The following is a 22731-nucleotide window of genomic DNA, read 5'->3' as shown; positions in this document are numbered from 1 at the left end:
TGCTGTTGCTGTAATTGCTGTTGTTGCTGTAATTGCTGCTGTTGCTGTATTTGTTGTAGTTGCTGTAGTTGTTGTTGCTGTTGTTGCTGTAGTTGCTGTTGCTGTTGCTGCTGTAGCTGTTGCTGCTGCTGCTGCTGCTGCTGCTGCTGTTGCTGTTGTACTGGATTCTGTTGTTGTACTGGATGCTGATGTTGTACTGGATGCTGATGTTGTACTGGATGCTGCTGTTGTTGGTTTTGTGCTGGATTTTGGATAGAAGAGGTCTGAGGTGGGGGAAGAGGGGGAGGTAATTGACGTGTGGTTGAATCAAGAGAATATTCTGCAGCTGGAAGTGTCATGTTAGACGAATAGGTAGGATAGGAGTTGGGAGGGTAGCCTTTGTCGGAAAGTGGAAGAGTTAGTGATTGGTTGAGGCGAAACAATGGAACACAAGCATTTTTTTTAAGAAATGAATATTAATATCTTTGACTTACTATCATAAAAGGTGTCATCACGGGGAGTAGAGTATCCCAACTGAGAAGTACGTCCGAGGTCGTATTCGTTAAAACCGACAACGGAAATTTGAGCCAAATTATCTACAGAATGTTAGCCACAGGAACAGAAAGAACACTATGAGTACATTCCGGACAGAGTTATTTTCTTACCTGTCAAAGAAGGGATCGGCCTTTGACGTTGATCGACATAAACTGCAACAAGGTCAGCTCTTTGGTCTTCACGATAGATACACTCTGCAACAAGTGCACTATCCTGCACTCTATCTTGGTCAATTGCAACAACCCAAATAGGAATTCGATCCTGTCCCTGTGGTCCCGATAAAGCCGGCAGAGATGTGAGCAGAACTGCCGACGCAGTGTTGTACGGACAAACTTTTGTGGGTACTATGTACGAGCCAACACAGAGCTGCAAGTTCGGGATAACTTCTGGTCTTTCGACTGTCAAGGAGACTTCAATAGCATAAAAATTGTGTTGCACAAATCTACAACTGTTTAAATGCAGCCTATGGTAATTGTTTGTGGCCAATGGTATCCATTCATATAGACCCTCGATGTTTGTGCGTTTGACGGTCAGCGCGGAGGCTGAAGAAGGGTTTACTGGCTGTCTTGGAAGAAGTTCGTCGTAAGAACAGCGGATAGGTGGCCAGAGGATGACTTGACTCTCTGACATGGATGGAGCCACAATGGAGAGTTAAAGAGGGGGGAAGATTACTAGAGAAGAAGGCTAAGTTGAATTTTCTTTGGTATGTCTATTGCTCTGGTCTTTGTCTGTCTGTCTTTTGAGCCCAGCCTACACACTTTGATCGCATGGTCACACAAGCCAGACAGAAAGACAAAAATATTGTTATAGACGAGGTATTCCTACTTTACCAAAGTGCCCGTTAAGAAAATGGGAATCAAAAGGGAAGAAGGAAAAGGTTTACACCACACAATTCATTACCAGGCCTGTCTAAAACCACCGTAATCACATCGATTGCCCACACAAATCCTCCTACCTTTGATTTGTTGGGTTTCTGCCTATGCAGGACTGCTCTGTTGTCACTACGACGATCTTCCCTTCATCCACAACAAGTCCGCCACTGACAAGTTTTTTGTTCTTCTGCTTAATCAACGCTCGAGCCATGGGCGGCGGTGGCTTAGCCTATTATTCAACCTCCTATTCGTCTACCAGAGAAGAAGAGCAGGAATCTAGAAAAAAGAAAGGCAAACCCCCCCCCCCACTCCTACAAGAAATTACGTTATTTTGACCTCTATTTTATTTTCTTATTTTGTTATACTTTACTACCTTACCTGGCAAAACAATAATCCAAAAAACACATACACACACACATACACACATATATACACACACATACACATCTTCTTGTACCAGTACCGGTACGGTTATTCTCTCACTGTCTTTCTCTCTCTCTATCGCACTCTTTTGCTCTCTATACTCATCTATTGATATTTCTTTCTTTACGCCTATTAAAAAATAATGTACATACAAACACACTCGCACTTCACAATTATCCATGACTCAATTCACCAATGAAACACACATTTTCATACTTGTGCATGCATACATGCACACACAACTGATCATTTATTCGGATTCCAGCAACCATATACACAACTATATTTATTTTATTGAAAAGCCAACGATTGTTTTTATCTGGGTTTATTCTTACTCACCTTTCCTTACATTAGCCCCCACCCTTTTTGTAACAATAAATCAAAATCTGTACACGTCTGTATTGTCAGCCCTTTTCACTCCGTCATAGCACCGCTTTCCACGTGACATCAGGTAGGTAAATACTGCGATAGATCGTCAACCATGTCTCATTACTGTCATCCACCCCCCTTCCACAGCCCACAAAAAAAAACCTCACACCCCACTGTAAACACACTCACGCACATGTACCCCTTATATTTACCTTCTAACCCTAGCCGTGTCCTGTAGATGGCAAACACTTCTGACGCAGATCTCATTGACTCCCCTACAGATCGGTCTAAGCGCCCTCGTCTTGAAGACGAAGACTGGAACCAGGAGTACGATGACCGCAATACAGACCGTCAATCTAAGCGACAAGCCGTCCCTGATCCAGAAACAAAGGCACCTCACTTTGCTGGAACTGCTCCAGACGAATCAGACGACGACACAAAAAAGGATTTTGGACGTAATAGACGTAAACGCTGGGAAGAGTATGAGAATGGCTCCCAAGAGTCAGACGGTGACGACGAGGTTCAGATTGTTCTTGACGACACCATCAAGACTGAAGAACTCTCGCCATCTGCTCAACCAATCCAATCTACCTCAACTGACCAGTCCGTCGGTAATGGACTTGATCCAGACGATCCATCTCAGCAGCCTGTTCTCTCTATCCGCTCACTGGTAGGCACTAAAGACGCTGGAGTAATCATTGGACGTGGAGGCAAAAACGTAAGCGAGATTAGAGAGATGTCCGCTGCTCGCGTCACCATCTCTGACATCGTCCCTGGCGCCTTTGAACGTATTCTCACCGTCAGTGGTCCCCTTGCTGCAATTGCAAAGGTAAGAAAAGTCTCAATAATAATAAGAAGTATATAGTAATACCATTGAGTGATGTAATATAAAATAAAATAACAAAATAAAATATATACATATATACACGTATTAAACGCTTCCTATCACTACTACTACCATTATTATTATTGTTATTATTATTATTATTTTATAAAAAAAATCTTTTTTTTATATTATTTTATATTATTTCAATTTTATAGGCATATTCCTTGGTTGGAGAAAAGATTTTATTGGAGCAACCTGTTGGTGAAGATGGACAAGATCAAACACTTACCATCCGTATCTTGGTTCCTGACAATCGCATGGGTACATTGATCGGTCGCGGCGGAAGCGTAATCAAGTCAATACAAGAGCAGAGTGGTGCTCGTCTTATTGCATCAGAAGAAACCTTACCCATGTCTACAGAGCGTACTATCACTGTCATAGGAACTCCTCCTGCTATCCAGACAGCAGTATACAAGATCTGCGAGATCCTCATGGACCACATGGAGCGCATTAATGGTGGGATGATGCATTACAAGCCTCAACCTCAGATGACAAATTCTGCCAATGGAAACAATAGCAGCAATAATAGCATTCCTTCTGCAAGTAGCCGTGGGTATCATTCTATGCCTCGATCAAACCCTGGAATGGCTTCTCATTCAAGCAGCAGTTACGGAATGATGGGTATGGGTATGAATGTTGCTGCCAACCCGCAGTTCTACTATCAGGCAGCTGCAGGCTACAATGGTGCTTCCCATCCAAGAGGAGGTTGTGCTGACTACGGAATGGTAGCCAGCTCTCAAGCTCAACAAATTCTCATTCCTAATGAGATGGTCGGATGTATCATTGGCAAAGGCGGTTCCAAGATCAACGAAATAAGACAAATAAGTGGCAGCCATATCAAGATTGCTGACCCACACGGAGACAATAACGAACGTCTTGTTACTATCACTGGAACTCCCGAGAGTAACCAGATGGCACTTTATATGCTGTATTCACGCATTGAGAGTGAAAAGAGTAGAACCTCTATGCGCTAAAAAGCAAAACAAAACGAAAATATCTTTGACTTGAACCTCTTTCTTTCTGTCTTTTGCCCTTCTTTATCTCGGGCGCTTTTTCTTTTTACCTCTCTCTCTCTCTATCCCATTATTTCTATGGCTATATTTTTCTTATTTGAAACTTTTTTTCTTATTATCTCTTTTATATAAGAAAAAAAAATATATTTCATAGTGGGTTTGTGCTGTGTTTAAACATCCTTGATAATCACTTTGTGTCTTGATTCTGTGACCGGTCGAGTTGAACTTTTGCTTTCCTTTTACCTACATTATTATCTTTTAATATGGCAGCCACATGCAGGTCATGGTATGGCATCTTTGTGTTAATTGTCATGGCATCATATACTATGGCCTATCCAAGTGCTCCTGGTGCTGTAAGAATAAGCGATTTAAACTAAACTACTTGGCTCGGAGAACGCTAAATTATAGTTTTTAAGTGTGATGTAGAGCTAATGGCCACTCAGGGCCATGGTCCTTCTCAGAGTACTTGCGATCAATGCTATACAATCAATATCATCCCAATCACATCACCTAATTCATTGCTTACAGTTCAGATTACTGGCCCTGTCAAGTACCAAGGGATATTGCTACAAGTTAAAAATGAACTCAACCAAACCGTCGGTATGTTTACAGACTATAGCGATTCCGATTTTGCGCCGGTCGCATGTGATGATGAAGCTGGAGACGAAAACTTTGGTGTACTTGGGCATTCCAACCCAAGTCCAAAGTCATGGCCTTTTAATGTAGGCTGGACAATTGAGACGATACAATCAAAAACCCAGTTGCGAGTCCAGGGCATGGTTGTGGTAAATATATTAAAGTATAGTTAATGGAATAAAGTGGATCTGATGAATTTGAGTTGACCTGGGCTTAATTACTCTCGATGTAGATCGATTATGACAACTACCATGTATTACCAGAAACGCCTTTTAAAATTAAGAGAGTTCCCACTATCTCTAAACCTACTACTTCAACATTGGATACTTCAACAGTCTTGGAAGATTTACCTACCAAAGACAAAAATTATCCTACTCTCATTGATAAAGAAGACCCATTTGTTACATTGCACACACCTACTCCCACATTGATTGTCGAAGCTCCTCAATTCGTGAAGCCAAAGCAACCAAACCAATTATTCTTCCAAGTTCTATGTCTTGTCTTTGGCATGTACCTTATTATGTCTTTTGGACGTTGTCAATATCGACGTAAAAAACGCTCTTTAACCACATCTAGTGTTGATCAAGAAGCTCAACAATCACTTGTTTCCAAATACGCATAGAAATTATATAACCTAAATATATTCTTTTTGTACAAAAGTACTGAGTCATCTAAAAATGTTCAAAGATTGACAGTAGATCTTATAAAGTAACTTCAATCAGTATATTGTCTGTCAAGTCTTCTATTTATACTTTGACCTGAATGGTGTAGAATCTTAATTCACCTTTACATAGAAATCTTACAGGCACTGGCCTACCAAAGTTAGATATGTTGTGTATGCCTCCCACTTCTTTTATTTCCAACCCTCAAGAAAGTTAGGGCCATATTCACATTAAAATAAGAGTTCAGTATATATATATATATCAATTTTACCTTTCAACCACATTTACATTACAGAGTATTTTCTAATCCCAAGGCTTTTTAATACAACACATGTACATAGTTAAGTTAGACGGCTAAAAAGTGAGATTTCTATTACTTAAAGCGATAAAATACACTCAAAGGCAGAGGGTAAGCGATGAAATTTCGAATATTTGGATTTTTCCCAAGCATATTATTGACGGTGTTTTCTTATTGATAATTTAAATCTTGAAAAGTGCTCAGAATAAGACTAAACTTTAAGAAAACATAGTCCAATATATATATATATATATATATCAATGAGAAAAAAATACGAGAGACTGGTATTTGGTTGTGGCATATATAGTGGCACTTAATTCTTGAACTCTATTTGGTACGCTGGTCACCAAAACCTCCAGCACTTGAAGTGCTATCTCTATCGATGTCTTATAGGTTACCACCTAAGGTATATTTACATTGGTTTCATCCTCTCGGATTTTGCGTAGTTTTTGGGCAAGCTAATCCCTAATATACCTTCACAATATCTTATATAATGAGCGTAGCATGGCGACATAAGTACTCTTGGTACCCTTCCACTTCCTTACTAGGTGATATTACGTCTATTATACATTTTTATCTCTAAAGAATTCTAATTTCATATTCAATCATACTTTTCGGAATATCAATGAATATAGTATATCCATAGGTAACAGCCCTTTCTTATTGTCTTATTATTCGGCTTCTGACCAACCCATTTAAACTTTGTTCTACGATTTTTTATAATTCAAATAAGTGATAGAGTGTCTTTTCATTTCTTGTTCTAACTGCTTAAGGGACCTGGAAAGATTCACAGAGAAAAGAATGTCTTGTTAACGTTTCTAAATGATAGTACAGCATTGTGTAGCAAACTGGTCATATAATACGCTTAGCTGTATAATGCTCAAAGTTGCATGAGACTCATTTAATACCCACTTTCACAGAAAAAGACATGTATTTTTAATGTCTAGCATCATACACCGATTTTGATGGACCTTTTGAATCAATATTTGAAGTAATTTGCCGGATTAACAAAGTCGCCACTGAGGCTTTCACGAAACAGTTTGTATTTGATAAGAAACATTAGTTGTATGACAATTCCCGTAGATATAGACATTAAAGTTTCGTCTCTATGTCTATACATTGGGGCCGGTTTTTTGCTACTGTCTACTCAAGCTGCTTACAAATGCATTGGCTCTAAAACTAACAAGATCAGATATCAATACCAATACCAATACCAATACCAATACCAATATATTGATTATTTAATTATTATTTCTGTAAAGATAGCCAAATCCCTGGAAAAATAGACGCCCAGTAGTGGTTAAGCCTGTCTTTGGCAAAAATACATTTATTATCATTTCATTAATTGTAATGATGGGAGTATGTTATCAATCTAGCATTACAAAAACCATGGATACAATTGATTAGGTATACTATTGTCATTTTCTTGGTATTTTCTATACATACATTATTGTGTATATTCTCTAGTAACAGTGTGCTTCATCAGTGCCACTTAACACCCAGGACTTTAATATTTTACTATAATTGTTGTTATCTGTTCGTATAGCTTATGGAATAATTGTTAAATGGTAATATAAAAAGTAAAAGAAAGAGAGGGGGATATTATGATGGATGATCTTTAAGCGTTATTTTTTGTTTGTTTAAAGATAGACTCACAGGAAAAGCTTGGTTTATTAATATAGTTAGAAGAATAAAAACCATATCACTATATGTCTTAAGATGATTTACATCTTTTTGATACGGGAACGCCATGCGTATTTGATGTAACATTGACACAGAAAGTACTGGAACTACTGGTCTATGACGCTCTGAATTGCTATCATTTCGTTCGCACTACATGCTATAGCCGCTGGCTTGGCACATAGGTCACATATTTACTTGGCCCAACTGAGCCATTATGTAAAAGGCAAAATAGTATTAAAATCGGCATCAAGAAAAGAAGAGAAAGACAACCTTGTTTTGAGGCTCGAGTGTTAATGCAACAATACATGAAATGCATCAAACACAGCTCTGGATAAAGCTTCTGCAGTTGCTTACATAGATTTTTGATAAAGCATAATAAGCACGTCAAGTCAAAACACACTAAAATATACCCAAATGGTAAATTGCTTGACAGCCAACTATCATATCGTGTATACCAAAAAAAAAGTTCTGCTATAGGATTAAACCCACGCCCAATAAGTCGAGAAAACGTTCTCTTTATTTTACCAGGTTTAAATCTAGCGTCCAACCGCAAGGCATTCGGGACATGTAAATTATGCTACAAGCCATGAAAACATCCAAAAAAAATAGCATTGCTACTGCAAGCTTTTGGGAAAGTCAAAGTTTAGGATCCACGCTAGTAATCCCAATTCTAAATAGACTTTGCAAAAAAGCATTCTTTTGAGCACTTTTTTTTTGACATTAGTCAACAGATATTTATTTTTGTGTAAATTTCCTTGGATGTTTTCATACAGAAACTGAAAGTTGATATAACGTTCAGTTAGAAAAATAAACGACTCGCGTATTTTTGTACAGTGATACAAATTGTACTCATTGAACGACACGATGTGTAAGAGTACGGCACAAAAGTTTGCAGCTGGCTGTATAGAGTTTAATATGAGAAACGTAGCACGATATTAGGAATAAATAAATAAAATTATTATGAAATGCAGAATATGATCCTTATCTTGTATAACTCATATTTAGATTTATATTGCCTTGAGGCTCAAATTAAGGTTAAGATGCCTCCAAAGATGTATTCAAGAGTAAACTTAGTTTTGCTTTTAAAAGTGAGTGTGCTGAAAGGAAAATAGATAATGAGAATTAAGAGAAAAACCTAAATATGAAATTAAACTTATTTGATCAATGCCCTCAGTTACATAATTAAACCATTCAACTGTAGCTCTTTAAGGGATTTCTATTCGATCATTATTATTTTCACATTATTAATGTATTAATATATTTAATATGCATAAAAGATATCGTTTAGATGAATTCTTGGGGAATTGATATATTTATACAGTTTTCTTCTTGGTACTTTTAATTATCTGTCGTTTTTTATATTATAAGTACCTATATCCTATAGATTTTCAAAAGAGTATATACTATATAATATCTGCCCATTTTAACCAATAAACTAGATATTGTGCTTATATAAATAGTGTATTATTAAATTAGGGTAATTTGAAATATATCAATGGTTTTAAACCGACCGAGAGGGATCGTCAGATACACTGAGGAGTTAAAATACAGTCAAAACTAAGATGTATAAGTATCTTTATAATACTTAAATTATATGCTTCATATATATCCTCCTAATATCAGTATTTTTTTAAGCAGCCAAAATATTCTTATATTATACTGGTACTTCGTGCAATACCACAATAATATCAATGGAGGTTTGCTCCTCTTTGAGTGTCAATCCTTTTTCTCAATCAGAGGTACACTAATGAGCTTAGATATGCAATACATAGATAAACTAATGAAATGTATTGGTGACATTGTTATAGTCTCCTTTCTTTTCTTTTGGCCCATTCCTTAGAAGGTCCTTTTTTTTTAACCGACCTCCCTTTCCTTTCCTTTCCTCCCGTTGATTTTACTATCTAACTGTTGCCAATGAAAACCAACCTGCCTATCCTTTATATCTTTATAACTACCTTTACTGTCATATTTGCTGTACCTCAATTCCATACTGGTAAAATGAAATATTAATATTTGTTTCTTCTAGGAAACTGATGTAAATGCGTGTAATATTTTCTATTAGTCAACCATGTTTTTCACAATGGAACTCTTTGTCCATCAATAACAGTTGACAATATACCATGTCCCATTCTTTGCGTTTCTGATCTAAACATGTGCCCTGGACCAGTTTCAGGCATAACATCTTGTCCTACAGGAACAGATCTGTGCGGAGATGGTACCTGTAAGCATAATTGTCAAGGAATTCAAAACATCTGCACTTGCTCCTCTCAGCCAGGGGTAGTTCGTTATGCATGTGCTGCAATGCTCAAGGTTAAGATCAGTCACTACAATCCGGCAAAGTCACAGCAGCAAACTTTGGCAGCCTGTTCACTTGCAATGAACCAAACACCACATCAATACACATGGGCTAATGGCTTTACTGATATTAACTCTACTATCAATGGTGTGTGGAATATTTGTACTGCACCAGAAAACATCATATTTCCGATTAAATGTAAGTATATATATATGCACTTTTTTTTAAAAAAAAACAACAACGGCTGGCTAAATGCTTGTATTGAACCAAGCACCTGTGGTAATTTTATATCTTGCTCTGTATTGGACATTCTATATACTGCTATTTCTTTGGGTTTTTTACAAAAGATGCCACGAAAAGGTAATTTATGGGATAGGATCTACACATGAAATCAGTATAGCACATATTTGTTCGAATATCTGATGATCTAGTATGTCTTTAATAGCTTATTTTGAAACAGGAAATAGTTTACCAAAAAGATGACGCCTATTGTCTCAAAAACATTGCCTTGTCTACATCCAACTATACTCTAAAGGGTTATAATGATCATTGGTTTGGCACCTTATTGGTTTTTTACACTGTCATTGTATCAGTTGGTCTTTCTGTATTCTTATTGATCCTCTCTTTAGATTATTATGGCTATGTGAGTAATAAGAAAAAATAAAGAGCTAAAAGACCAAAAGGAGTATACCAATAAAATAACCTCAGACTTGTAATCTTTTCTAGGTCACAGGCACTCCGTTTGGGCTTACATACAGTTCATATGCTTTGAGCAGTAAAGCCTTTTGCCTTTTATGGTTTCTGTCTACCAGCTGGTACTTGGTCCTTAATATTGTTCGTTCCAAACTAAGAAATTGTTTTCGACTTCGACACGATATTAAGACTGCGTCATTTGTTCAAATTGAACAACCACTCAAGTCAATCGAGATGTTTACACATGAGAGCATGACATCTAATTACATATTGCTTTACATCAAAAAACTAGAGGCCGTATTTAAAAGTATTCTTGGATTGGATTATCAAGTGTCCACAGTGCCTGTACTTTTGACTGCTATGAATGATCCGTTTTTTGAATTTCAGAGCACACGCTACATATGGAATGATACTCTGGCTAATTTTATACCGGCTAATATACAGCTATCTACCAACCCGCCCGCTCTTTTGGCCATGGTGTCCGGACTTTCAGAAGTAGAAGCGAGCAGGAGGCTAGAACTTTTGGGACATAACTTTATTGAAGTAGCCATCCCAAGCTTTGCAAAGGCCCTTTTAAAAGAGTAAGTAAGGCGCATAGATTGTTTCTTTAACATACTCATCACTACAGTTCTCTTTTAATTACATATAACACAAAAGGTTGACAGGGTTTTTTTACATTTACCAAATTATGATCCTTTGGTGTTACTTTTACTTGGCGTATTGGCAAATTGGCCTCTCGGACACATTTGTAGTTATTTTGGCAGCTATTGTCAAAGTTGTGATCCGTCTGCGCTCAGAACACCGGATCAAAATGATGGCTGAGAATATTATCAGCTGTGATGTTTTGCGAGACAGCCAATGGAAAACATTACCTAGCTCACACCTTGTACCAGGAGATGTGATTCAACTAAAGACAGGGCAGGTCATGCCTGCTGATGCTGTCCTTCTTCAAGATGATATCGTGGTAGATGAGAGCTCTCTCACCGGAGAACCTTTGCCGATTCGAAAAGTTCCTTTGCGCAACGATGAACAGTACTACTCTTGCGATACGTGTGGCGATGGGAAAATTCACAGCCTATTTTCTGGAACAACAGTTCAATACACTAGCCTTAAGCCACTAGCACTTGTGCTAGCAACTAGAACAAATACGGACAAAGGAAAACTTATTCAGAAAATACTTTACCCACAGAATGTATCATTTATATTCCACGAGCAGCTCAAATTGGTATTTTGTATTTTGATGGGCTATGCACTCATACTGCTTGCAGTGGGATCCTGGTGGTTAGGAGGAACAGGGATGACAGCATGGTTTTATGGGACTATCTGTGCAGCTCAGGTTATGAACCCTTTACTTCCAGGTATGTTTGGCATTTGGGTACGGCTGTTATGTGATTGACATTTTAATATTTTTTTTTGTTTGGGGTAAATTAGCAATGCTAGTGGTAGGACAGTCGGTGGCTGCTGGCCGATTAAAGAAAAAAGGAGTGTTTTGTGTAGATTTGCCACGAATTCTAATGGCGGGAAAGGTCCAGGTGTTCTGTTTTGATAAGACAGGAACTCTAACCAAGGAAGGATTGGAATACTACGGTATACACCCCTCCCACGGGACTAATGGAAATGAATTGAAAGAGCCTTCGTTTGGAGATATCATACACAATATCAACGAACTAAACGACACAGAGACGGGGCGCTTAATGAAAATTGGATTGAGCGGATGTCATTCCGTAACCCATATTGGAGCAGAAATTGTTGGTAATCCAGTCGACAGTGCTATGTTTCAAGCCAGTGGGGCACATCTTTGTGAAACAGGCGATATCCTGCTTTCTCCAAGCGGTCCCGATCACGTCCCTTCAACACTTAAAGTATTACGACGATTCGAGTTTGAGCATACGCGAGCGCTGATGTCGGTGGTAGTTATGGATACTAAGACGCAGCATATTCACATCTTCTGCAAGGGCGCTTTTGAGCGAATTGGGAATATCTGCTCAAGTACGTCTGTGCCTTCTGAGTTTGACAATGTAACATCGCACATGGCACGCGAGGGACTGTATGTGTTGGGAATGGCTCATATGGATTTAGGTTCAGCGATAGATAGCAGCCAGGTGGCCAGTTGGTCCCGGGACACGCTCGAGTCCAACCAATTGCAATTTCTGGGCTTGATCCTCTTCAGGAACTCTTTGAGGGATGATACTGCCAACGCTTTACATGCTCTGCAGAGTGGCTCTACTCGTACAGTGATGATAACTGGCGACAATGCACTGACGGCAGCAGCTATCAGTCGAACCTGTGGATTGATGCCTAGAGTCACCCAGCTAGTGCTAGGAGATGTAGAAAATTCAGAAGTAGTATGGAGGGATATGGATACAAACCGCCTTGTCAATTCAGATATCCTACAATTAGCTTCAAATGGTAACATAGAACTCGCTCTCACAGGGTATGCTTTTGACGCTCTTGTCGATACCAATAAGATACGTGACATACTATTTGAGACCCGTATATTCTCTCGTATGACACCAGCCAACAAACGAGTGTGTGTCGAGCTTATGATGGAGCGAAAGATCACAGCAATGTGTGGCGATGGTGGAAATGACTGTGGCGCTCTTAGAGCTGCCCACGTAGGTATCGCTATGTCTGAGGCAGAAGCATCGGTTGTAAGTCCTTTCAGTACACCCAGACGCTCTGTTCAAGCGTGTGTTGATCTGCTAATAGAGGGCAGAGCGGCCTTAGCAACGTCTTTTGCAAGTTACAAATACTTGATAATGTATGGTGAAACCATGGCAACCGTCAAGTTTTTTACATTTTATTACACAATGTCTTTCTCTCAGTGGAACTTCATTCTTGTTGATGCGTTTATTACTGTCTTTTGTGCATTTGCTGTCACACGCGCTGGTCCTGCCACAAGCCTGTCTCCTTACCGTCCTACTGCACGTATCCTTGGACCTCAAGTAATTCTCTCTGTTCTCGGGCAGCTGGTGATTAATGCAGGATTTCTGGTTGGCGCATTCATTTGGCTTTATACTCGCGATGATTTTTTTCGGTGCAATGAGTGGGATTCTCGTGCCACAGATGCATCGAAATGGTGGTTGCTAGGAGACAGCTTTGAAGCATCTCTCTTGACTTTTGTTTCGCTCTTTCAATTTGTCAATGCAGCCCTGATATTCAACTATGGCAATGTCTTTCGGCAGTTCTGGGCACGCAATTACCTGCTTATTATTGTTTGGGCTGTATTTGTGGCTATTGTGAGCTACTGGGAGTTAGCGGGTAAGTGCAGAGTTGAATAAGCCGACAAAATCCAATATTAAGGGCAGACAACGTATGATGATAGACCCGAATTTTTTCGGTTGCCTTGTGCGACTTAACTGTGGCAACCCAGATGTCCTAGTCTCTCTAGGCTACCCACGCCCTGACTTTCTTATCGAGCCTTACAACAACCCGCTTGGGCATAATGTGCTCCCAAAGGAGTTCAGATATCATTTATGGATTTACTCTCTAGTTAATATGGTAGTCACCAACACATGGGAATTAGTCGTTATTATGGGACCCGTACATAGCTGGTGGCAGCAGCACAGCTTGACCCGGCGGTTTAAAATTAGAATTTAGATAATTTGAAAAGTAATGTAAGATGCACGGTCCCTTATCGTGTATCCTAATCCGTACGAAAATAGAACGGATGTTGTTTCAACAATAAACAGAAAATAAAACAGCACTGGTTAATAGAGTAAGGAAAGGGAGATACTGGAAGCCGTTTATCACATTAATCTCCCAGTATCTCTCTATTTCTTTTTTAAAAAATTTAATCTTAGACAGTTCTTCCCTTGTACAAGAATATTTTAAAGTCTCGTGCACTCCGATGCTCTCTTGCTGAGATTCTATACATGTGAAGAACTTTATATGTATATAGGACTTGAAGAACTACAAGGTCCTCAATCAAGTTCTAGTCCTAAGATATGAAAATTTAGTTATAATATATATATATATGTATATATAAGTGATAAAGAGTGAAACAAGTATAGAATAGTGATTAAAATTGAGCTTGTCGCTTATAGGTAACTAAAGTATATTTTACAAAACAATGGTTTGATATAAATATTTCATGTTAACAAGCTGTTATTAGAAATAGAGTGTTGCAATTAAAGAATTCAAATACAAATACGTATATATATATATATATATATATATATATTGGTTAAGTAATTTGAACCAATATTAGGTATATAACCTTTCAAGGTATTTCATATATACATACATGGGTTACAAAGAACAATAAGTCTATAGTTTGAATGGTGTGTTACAAAATTAAATCAAGAAATTTGATATTTAATACATTAAGAATTGATTTACGGAAACCGTATATATATATATATATGATACAAAGCTAAACGAACAAGAAAAAAGAAACAAACGTCTTTAAAATGAGCAAGATGTGTTTAAAGCATATTACTCTGTAGATCCAAATCAAATAACTTTTTCTTTCTTTCTCTTTGGAGGGGTTTAAGTAGCGAAACAGTATAGCATGATATGACGTTTTTATATTTCCGTTCAATTCATGCAGAAAATGTCACAAAAATAAGCCACTATGAGCAGTAAAGTATTAATATATGTATATTTAATGGCATATCATATTGTGAAAGGCTTTGTTATATCGATTCTACAGCAAACAAATGGCGTGTTTCGATCTGTTTCTGATAGATAATGTCTTTATTTAAAGTATTGCTAATGTATTTGGTAGCTCAAATACAATATATAGTGTATATCTTTCCTGGCCTACTCTTACACAGTAGCAACATCAATACTCACAAGCCAATTGGTGCTAAAGTTCTCCTCATCAATCCATTTTAAAGGTATTACTTTTCTCTTTCTGTCTTGTAACCAAATATGGAGTTTGTCGGATATACAAAGCAAGCACTATATTAAACAGCTTTTATATAGATATAGATATCTTTAATCCTTAAAGACAAGTGAATGTGCTATCGATATAGAAGTGACTAAGTCTATATATTTTTGGAGTTTGTACGATTGTGGGTGTATGTGGGTTGGGTGTGTGTTGGGCATAATATCTGATTTTATCTTCATTTACCTCTAAAGACTGAATTTCTTTGGTCAGCTGATTTTGGCAATGGCCGGAACACTTTTTTTTTCTTGTGACCGAAGCAATCGTTCATTTTCACTCCCCTCTATTTCAGAAAGTATTTAAGCGACCATCAAATTTCCATCAACTAAATCTTATTATTCTCCTTCAGAAATTTTATTTTATATATAACAAATATGGCTCCCCACTCAAGAGTTGCTATCGTCGGTGCTGGTGCTGTCGGTGCCTCAACTGCATACGCCCTTATGCTCAAGGATGTCGCCTCTGAAATCATGATTGTTGATGTTGTTGCTGATATTGTTAAGGCCCAAACCCTTGATCTCAGTGATGCCGGCCTCATCAGTTCAACAAAAATCCGCGCTGGTACCAACCAGGAGGCCGGTCAAGCCGACATTATTGTTATCACTGCTGGTGCCAAGCAGAAGGAAGGAGAGGCTAGAACTGAACTTGTCGGCCGCAACTACAAGATCCTTGAAAGCATCATTGGTCAGATGCAACCCATTCGTCCTGACGCAGTTATGATCTTGGTTTCCAATCCTGTTGATGTATTGACAGCCATTGCTCAAAAGCTATCCGGCCTCCCCCCTAACCAGGTTATTGGTTCCGGCACCTTCCTTGACACCTCCCGTCTTCGTGTCTTTTTGGCCGAGACTCTTCATGTAAGTACAATAACAAAAGAAGAAGAAGAAATTATTGGGTTGGGATTAGATTGGGAAATAAGGTGGCTGATTGTGGTTTAATGATTATAGGTAAGCCCCAATGCTGTTCACGCCTACGTCTTGGGTGAGCATGGTGAATCGCAAATGATCGCATGGAATGCTGCAAGTGTTGGCTGCAAACCCCTCTTGTCTTTCCCCGAGATCCAAGCACTTGATAAGGAAGAGGTTCACCAGACTATTCGTGGAAAGGCCATGGAAATTATTCGTCTCAAGGGCTCGACTTACTATGGCATTGGTGCCTGCGCCGCTGACCTGTGCGAGTCCATCATCTTGAACAAACTTGATATCCGCCCCCTCTCTGTCTTTGTTGAAAAGTACGGTGCTGTTTTGTCTATGCCTGCCAAGCTTGGCTGGAACGGTGTTGAGGATGTTTATGAGATTCCTCTCACTGATGAGGAGGAGGAACAGTTCGCTGCAAGTGCCAAGGCTATGAAGGAAATTGTGGAGGGGCTTAACTAGACTAAAAATCTCATCTTATCTATCTCTTTTCGTTCTCTTTTCGCATGTAAATTTTTTCAACTATTTTCATATTTTTTAATCTCCCAGTGGCATTTTGTCCCACATATTCTACCAACTAAAAAAAAGTTTCTTTTTTTTGTCTCAATAATGACACGTTCTGCTTTGTGTCACCACAAGGAGGGTCTCTGTATGAGCTGATGTTAGGCAATGGTGAGTGGATTATTATTATTACTTTTTGCAAATTTTCAACATTTGGATACACCAATCAGTTCCTTTATCATGGCTGTTGTATAATTGGTCAAAGATAACAAATGATATATTAACCAGTTGTGAGGAACTTCTTGTGTAATTCATCACTTTTACATGGTCCCGTTCGAGTACCTCGACTATTGTTCTACAGCTTCGGTTTATCTCAACTTCCAATTATGATCAGAATACTACACATTCTTTTTTACTGCGAATCCAAAGTGTACAAAAATTAAACATTTATGTAACAAAGAAATATCACAATCTCGCTTTTTTTTTAAAAAAAAATTACAAGCACCACACAATACAGACCGTATTTCTGGGTCATTCAATTTTGACCATCAGGGTCTTTGGATTTGAGCTTTTATATATTTTTATAACCTAAAGGAAAAAAAAGTGATTTTTTGTAAGAGTAAAGAGATATCATTAACAATAAATAATCATACTAATGAAATGATAATAATAAAAAGATATATTCCAATATACCTCTTTGTGAAAAATACAACACTTTTACTAACAATATATTAATATTATATATAAGGAGTGACCACAAGAATAATCCATGATTTTAAATTCCGACTATACTTCTTGTAATGCTCCTGTTTTTTTTTCTTAGATTATCTTGGATTATTTAAACATGGCACTTTAAAAAGCAAATAATAAAAGTACATATAACCAGATGTAGACTATTATCTGGTAAGAAGAAGCCTTGTGATTGATAAGTTCACAAGAACATTATATTTACCGTAATAGCATGCCCAACAGGCTAATTAGTGTCAAAAGCAATACAGCATCTGATTTATGAAAATTGCGTTAAACTCAAATCTCTTCTTGCTGCATTCTAAAGCTTTACTGTGCATTTTTTTCTTTCAAAAAGAAAAGAGAAAATAGTCCTCTGCTTCCATACAATATTCATGAAGACTACCATGATATATCGTATGTCGGACTCATATGAAATGCAAATGCAAATACATCTAATGAAAAATGGCTTTTTTTTTATGGTTACTCGTTATAGCCTATATTTAATTTTACGTTGTTTTACATGTTACACTACAATGTATTAAGAAGAGAAGTATGAATCCTTGGTGGTTTATCCAATAATAAAAGCAAGATATCTTTATTTGCAAGGCATTTGAAGTCTAGGATTGGTTTATCTTTAACAAACCAAGAAATCGTTTCTTGATAATGACTACTACACTTCCAATATACTATTCTAATTTAATGTGCTTAATTTTCTTCATAGTGTATCTTTAGTACGACACACCGATATCTAGGTTTTTTTTTTCAAATAAAAATACTTTATAACAAACCAAATATTTTCATAAAGAGCTATAAGTGTATCTATGCCTTAATTAGTACGTTACTACTTCAATTTTTCAAAGGCTTTATGAATAATTTTGCTGATATACTATACGTTATTTTATTTCTATTTATCCAATTCCAAATGAGTAACAACAGCACCAACAGCACTAACCCTGCTGTCAACAAAACAAGCCTTCAGAGAATGATGGATAGCAGATCGGCAATATGCACTAGCAGCCAATTAGCCTTATCACAAAATATGGAGCTTTGGTCTGAGAATACTTCCAAAGCATATTCTGCCAAGCAATAAGAAATGACAGTATATATAATATTGCTCGTTATAAAAAAAGGTATTAAACGTATTGCTTTTAGATTTTAAGCGGCAATTGTGCCATGAGAAACTAAGCTTTTTATTGATGTGTAGTGTCACAAAGAGAGGGCGTAAAATAAAGAGGATGGAAGACTGCTCAGAGATTTTATTAGACAGATTATTAGTATTGTTATGACAAAGCAATATCCGACATATGTAGTAAACATAAAGCTTTTTAGTGGAATCCTAATGGTCTAGTAAGAGAACCACTTTTCCGCGCTTGCCTTGATACCATGAATACGACACGCGCACCAGATGTTAAAAAACGATACCCGTGCATGTCGAAATAGACTTTGCTTTCTTATCGGCAATGCAAATCTATGCCAAAGTCAAATAGTTCTTGGAATGCAATTGTCCGATTTTTCTCTCTTTGGAGCTAGATAATCAAAGTGCTACATAATTTATTGCTCTGGTGGCAGCCAAGACCTTTGAAAAAAACGGCACGGAAAGATCGAGTACGGATAGTCAATCCATCGTCGTCAAACTGAAGTCAGTGCTGTCGGTGCATTGGCCATGAATTTATTCTTAAGATTCTATAATGAAAATGAGCTGTATTATTCAAACAATATCTCTTTCGAACCATTGCTAGTAGCTATTTGGCGAACAAAATACTTCTCATTTCGTTATAGCAAATACCGCCGTTCGACAAAAAGTTCATGAACCTCCACAAGTACTAGTGAGAAAGACATAACAGAGTCCAACAATCAAGTTATACATTAGCATAAGGCATATATAAATTTTATTTATTCATCTTTACATTCATTACTAATGTAACGTCTTTTATATTGCTAATCTCTGCTACAGAAGTTTGTTAGCAACATCTTTCTGTCTGTAGACCTTGGTAATGAAAGGGCTTACAAACGTGATGAGTTTTCTTCGAAACAAGTTTTCCGGATAGCCCCTCATTATACTACTTTATACAAAATAAAAATCTTGGAACCTTTACTAGCTTTGCCAAAAAAAAACTAGTAAAAATGTGATTATGTATCTTTATCGATTAATCCAGATGATATCTTACTCTTGGTAAATTGCGCCTTCATACCATGATTATTTATTGACAAACACGCAAACACACACTAACACTTGGTGTAAGCATAGTAAAAGTTCGAAATTTTGAACTTTTAGTCTGTTCACACCAAGTAATAATGAAGGATAAGTAGTATGAGTGGGTAAAATGACGCAAGAGGTAGAAGTATGTTATGAAGGTGTGGATGTAGATGAATTACAATGGAAAGGTGTACGATGCGTATATGCAATAAATGTAGGGAAGAAACTGGAAAAGGAAATGGGAAGATGTATATATGTAAAAAGGGTAAAGGTGCCAAAAGCAGAATATATGAGGAGAATATAAATAAGTAATTATAGTAAACTCAAAAACCGGCTCACCAAATGTAAAATTTGTACTCCGCAACTTATATCTTCTTGAGTTCTTCTTCTTTCACAATAGTTCTAGTACACACTAGGACGTCTGTTAGAGAACTACAACATACTATGCTAGTACCCATATATATATAGTATTAATAAAAAGTTATATGAAAAAAAGTTGAAATTTTCAGTGAGCCGGTTTTTAGGTATGGGCCAAAAAATAGAGTAAAGTATTCTTTCTTCACTTCCAATGCAGAGCTCCTTGTCACACTTTGCATACGTAATATGTTTTGTCATTGCATCACAATCCTGCAAAAACATAGGTATATTATATTAAATTATTCAGAGTTTTCTTCGCTCTTTTGCTCAAATTTAAAATCAAATGTCTCCTATCTCGCACGAAAAAGCCCTATCAATTGCAGTCGAACTTAGACACGGAAAGTCTACCGCTCAAGTAGCGAAGATTGCTGGTGTTTCGCAGTCTACTGTCAAGAGATACGGACAAAAATATGACATCTCTACCTCAGTTCCTGGGGGTAGATCTGCCCAAATTGACGAAAGGCTCGCCCACCGCATTATTTATGCATTCTTAAATGAGGAATTTGTAACAACTACACAAGCCGAGAGACAATTATGTGGTGAAGGTTTTGCTGTGAAGGTTCCAGCAATCTGTACCTTGTTGAAAGCATCTGGGTTTACCTGTCGCCTGGAATCGCCTCCGAAGGTGAAAACAAACCCCGCGATCCGTAAGCAGCGCATGGAGATTGCCAGGAACTACATAAACTTCACCGTGGAGGACTGGAAGTGTGTAGTCTTTTCAGATGAGTGTAAGGTGAATCGCTTTGATTCTGACGGAAAGAGGTGGAGATGGAGGTTGAAGAAGTCGGCCCTTAAAAAATACAAGGGTAAGGCTTCCCCTGTTCGCGCTGGAGGACATGTCATGGTTTGGGGATGCTTTTCGTCTAGAGGTCACGGAGAGCTTCTTAAGATCAAGGAGACTATGACAAGTCAAAAATATGTAGAAGTTTTGGAGCAGGGCTTGCTCGAGACCTTGAAGAAGCAAAACTTCAGAAAATCAGAAATCATGTTTTTGCATGATAACGCTCGGTCGCACACTGCAGCCAATACCAAGAAGTGGTTGAAGACAGAGGGGATTGAGGTCATTGATTTCCCACCGTTTTCGTCTGACCTCAATCCCATCGAAAACCTTTGTGTATGCCCAAAGGGTAAGCTGTACCAGCATGAGGAGCCGGCCAGCTCAATGAAGGAACTGTGGGCTCGATTCCAGAATGAATGGGATAGTATCCCAGAGGAGACGTGCACGAATCTGATTGCATCCATGCAAAGCAGAATGCATAAATGCATTTTGAAGAAAGGGTATTTTATTACCGAAAAATAATAAAAAAATACCTTTACCTAAAAAACCGGCTCACTGAAAATTTCAACTTTTTTTTTCATATAACTTTTTATTAATACTATATATATATGGGTACTAGCATAGTATGTTGTAGTTCTCTAACAGACGTCCCAGTGTGTACTAGAACTATTGTGAAAGAAGAAGAACTCAAGAAGATATAAGTTGCGGAGTACAAATTTTACATTTGGTGAGCCGGTTTTTGAGTTTACTATAAATGAAAAAGGTAAAAATGTGATATTATATAAAAGTGATTTTACGAAAAGAATGGTCGTGGAAAAGGGAGAGGGGAACGATCGGGAAAGAAGAAAATAAATCATGGTGTGCGAAGCTGGAGAACACACAGCACCCGTGTCAAGAGTAAGGGACAGCTTGGATCACTTTCGGGACTGCTAAAAGATTAAAAGAAATTTAAAGCCAACGTCGGAGTAAATGGCTCCGAGTAAAACAAGGGAACCTTTGTTTCTTTCTTTATCCTATCTACTAGAGAAGCATAATGATTGATATGGTTTCTATTATATATACATGTTTTGTATGATACTTCTCCTAACAGATATATCATATAAAGTGTTGATTTGCCTACATAAAACCTTTGTTATATGCTGTGGCTTATATAAACATCTGTGTGCCACAACAAGTATACTTTTTGGAACTATTGTATTATAGAATCGATAGTAGGATAATGCATATGAGCTATATAGGATAGTCTCATAAACCAATTCATGCCCATGCTTTTCATAAAACCCAAGACTATCCTTAGAGTGAATGTTTTCAAAAGTGCTCCAGGTTTGTTCCCTTCTCGATGTTTGAAATAAAATCGAAAGAAAATCTGTAACCAAATTTGACTTTCCACGAACATAAAGCAAATTGTTTGGCTGTGATTTTTTGGTCCCAGAAATATATTGTCTTTTAAGATGTATGCTTTCTTGCATGCAAATCTTTTTAACAAGGAAAGAAAAATCAAAGACTACTAGCTTAAAAACAAAAGCAGATAAGCATACAGACGTATTATATATATCTATTTAGTGCTTTGGTAAAAACATGCTAAAGAATAATACGTGGAACTAAAGTCTAATCAAAGAAAACCCAATATTTTACATGAAGCTCGGCCTCACAAAAAGTCACATCGCTGTTAATGCTTCTGTCTTTCTTCAGACTTTTCTATTAAAACTTGGGTTGTATCGTATATTACTATTACTATTATTATTATTATTATTATTGTTGTTATTGTTATTGTTATTTATATTAGTATTTATATTCGTGCTCTTATTTCTAACATCTGCAGGTGGGATCTCCCTCGACAATTAAATTACAATAGGTATAAATATAACTAAATTTAGATGCTGTACATAGAACACTTGATTGAGTCAAGAAATAAGCAGCTCTGGTTCTATCGGCAGCC

General features: G+C 37.5%; 5 protein-coding genes across 5 annotated transcripts; 4 read left to right on the top strand and 1 right to left on the bottom strand.

Annotated features, from left to right (window-relative positions):
- Positions 1-2685: 2685 nt before the first annotated feature.
- Positions 2686-4025, top strand: PHYBLDRAFT_98622 (hypothetical protein; the record flags this gene model as incomplete). The annotated part of the gene is made up of 2 exons (XM_018444061.1): positions 2686-3027; positions 3240-4025. Coding segments are annotated over 2 exons (1128 nt in total), but the record flags the coding sequence as incomplete, so codon positions are not given.
- A 335-nt stretch (positions 4026-4360) lies between these two features.
- Positions 4361-5355, top strand: PHYBLDRAFT_138444 (hypothetical protein; the record flags this gene model as incomplete). The annotated part of the gene is made up of 3 exons (XM_018430004.1): positions 4361-4450; positions 4514-4882; positions 4966-5355. 3 exons carry the CDS (start codon positions 4361-4363, stop codon positions 5353-5355), a joined length of 849 nt encoding a protein of 282 aa, XP_018298929.1.
- Positions 5356-11170: 5815 nt separating this feature from the next.
- PHYBLDRAFT_96590 (hypothetical protein) lies at positions 11171-13622 on the top strand (the record flags this gene model as incomplete). The annotated part of the gene is made up of 2 exons (XM_018443976.1): positions 11171-11723; positions 11797-13622. Coding segments are annotated over 2 exons (2379 nt in total), but the record flags the coding sequence as incomplete, so codon positions are not given.
- Positions 13623-15604: 1982 nt separating this feature from the next.
- On the top strand, positions 15605-16843 carry PHYBLDRAFT_129416 (hypothetical protein). Its single transcript, XM_018429286.1, has 2 exons — positions 15605-16113; positions 16204-16843. Exons 1-2 carry the CDS (start codon positions 15631-15633, stop codon positions 16630-16632), a joined length of 912 nt encoding a protein of 303 aa, XP_018298927.1. The 5' UTR covers positions 15605-15630; the 3' UTR covers positions 16633-16843.
- A 4587-nt stretch (positions 16844-21430) lies between these two features.
- Positions 21431-22261, bottom strand: PHYBLDRAFT_61930 (hypothetical protein; the record flags this gene model as incomplete). Its single annotated transcript, XM_018440877.1, has 2 exons — positions 21431-21540; positions 21973-22261. The coding sequence occupies 2 exons, from the start codon at positions 22259-22261 to the stop codon at positions 21431-21433; spliced, it is 399 nt and encodes a 132-aa protein (XP_018298926.1).
- Positions 22262-22731: the final 470 nt, after the last annotated feature.

This window comes from Phycomyces blakesleeanus (genome assembly GCF_001638985.1).
Source record: "Phycomyces blakesleeanus NRRL 1555(-) unplaced genomic scaffold PHYBLscaffold_1, whole genome shotgun sequence".
In the NCBI taxonomy this organism is placed as follows: domain Eukaryota; kingdom Fungi; phylum Mucoromycota; class Mucoromycetes; order Mucorales; family Phycomycetaceae; genus Phycomyces; species Phycomyces blakesleeanus.
The sequence above is the reverse complement of the archived record's forward strand: the minus strand, read 5'-3'. Positions and strand labels throughout refer to the sequence as shown.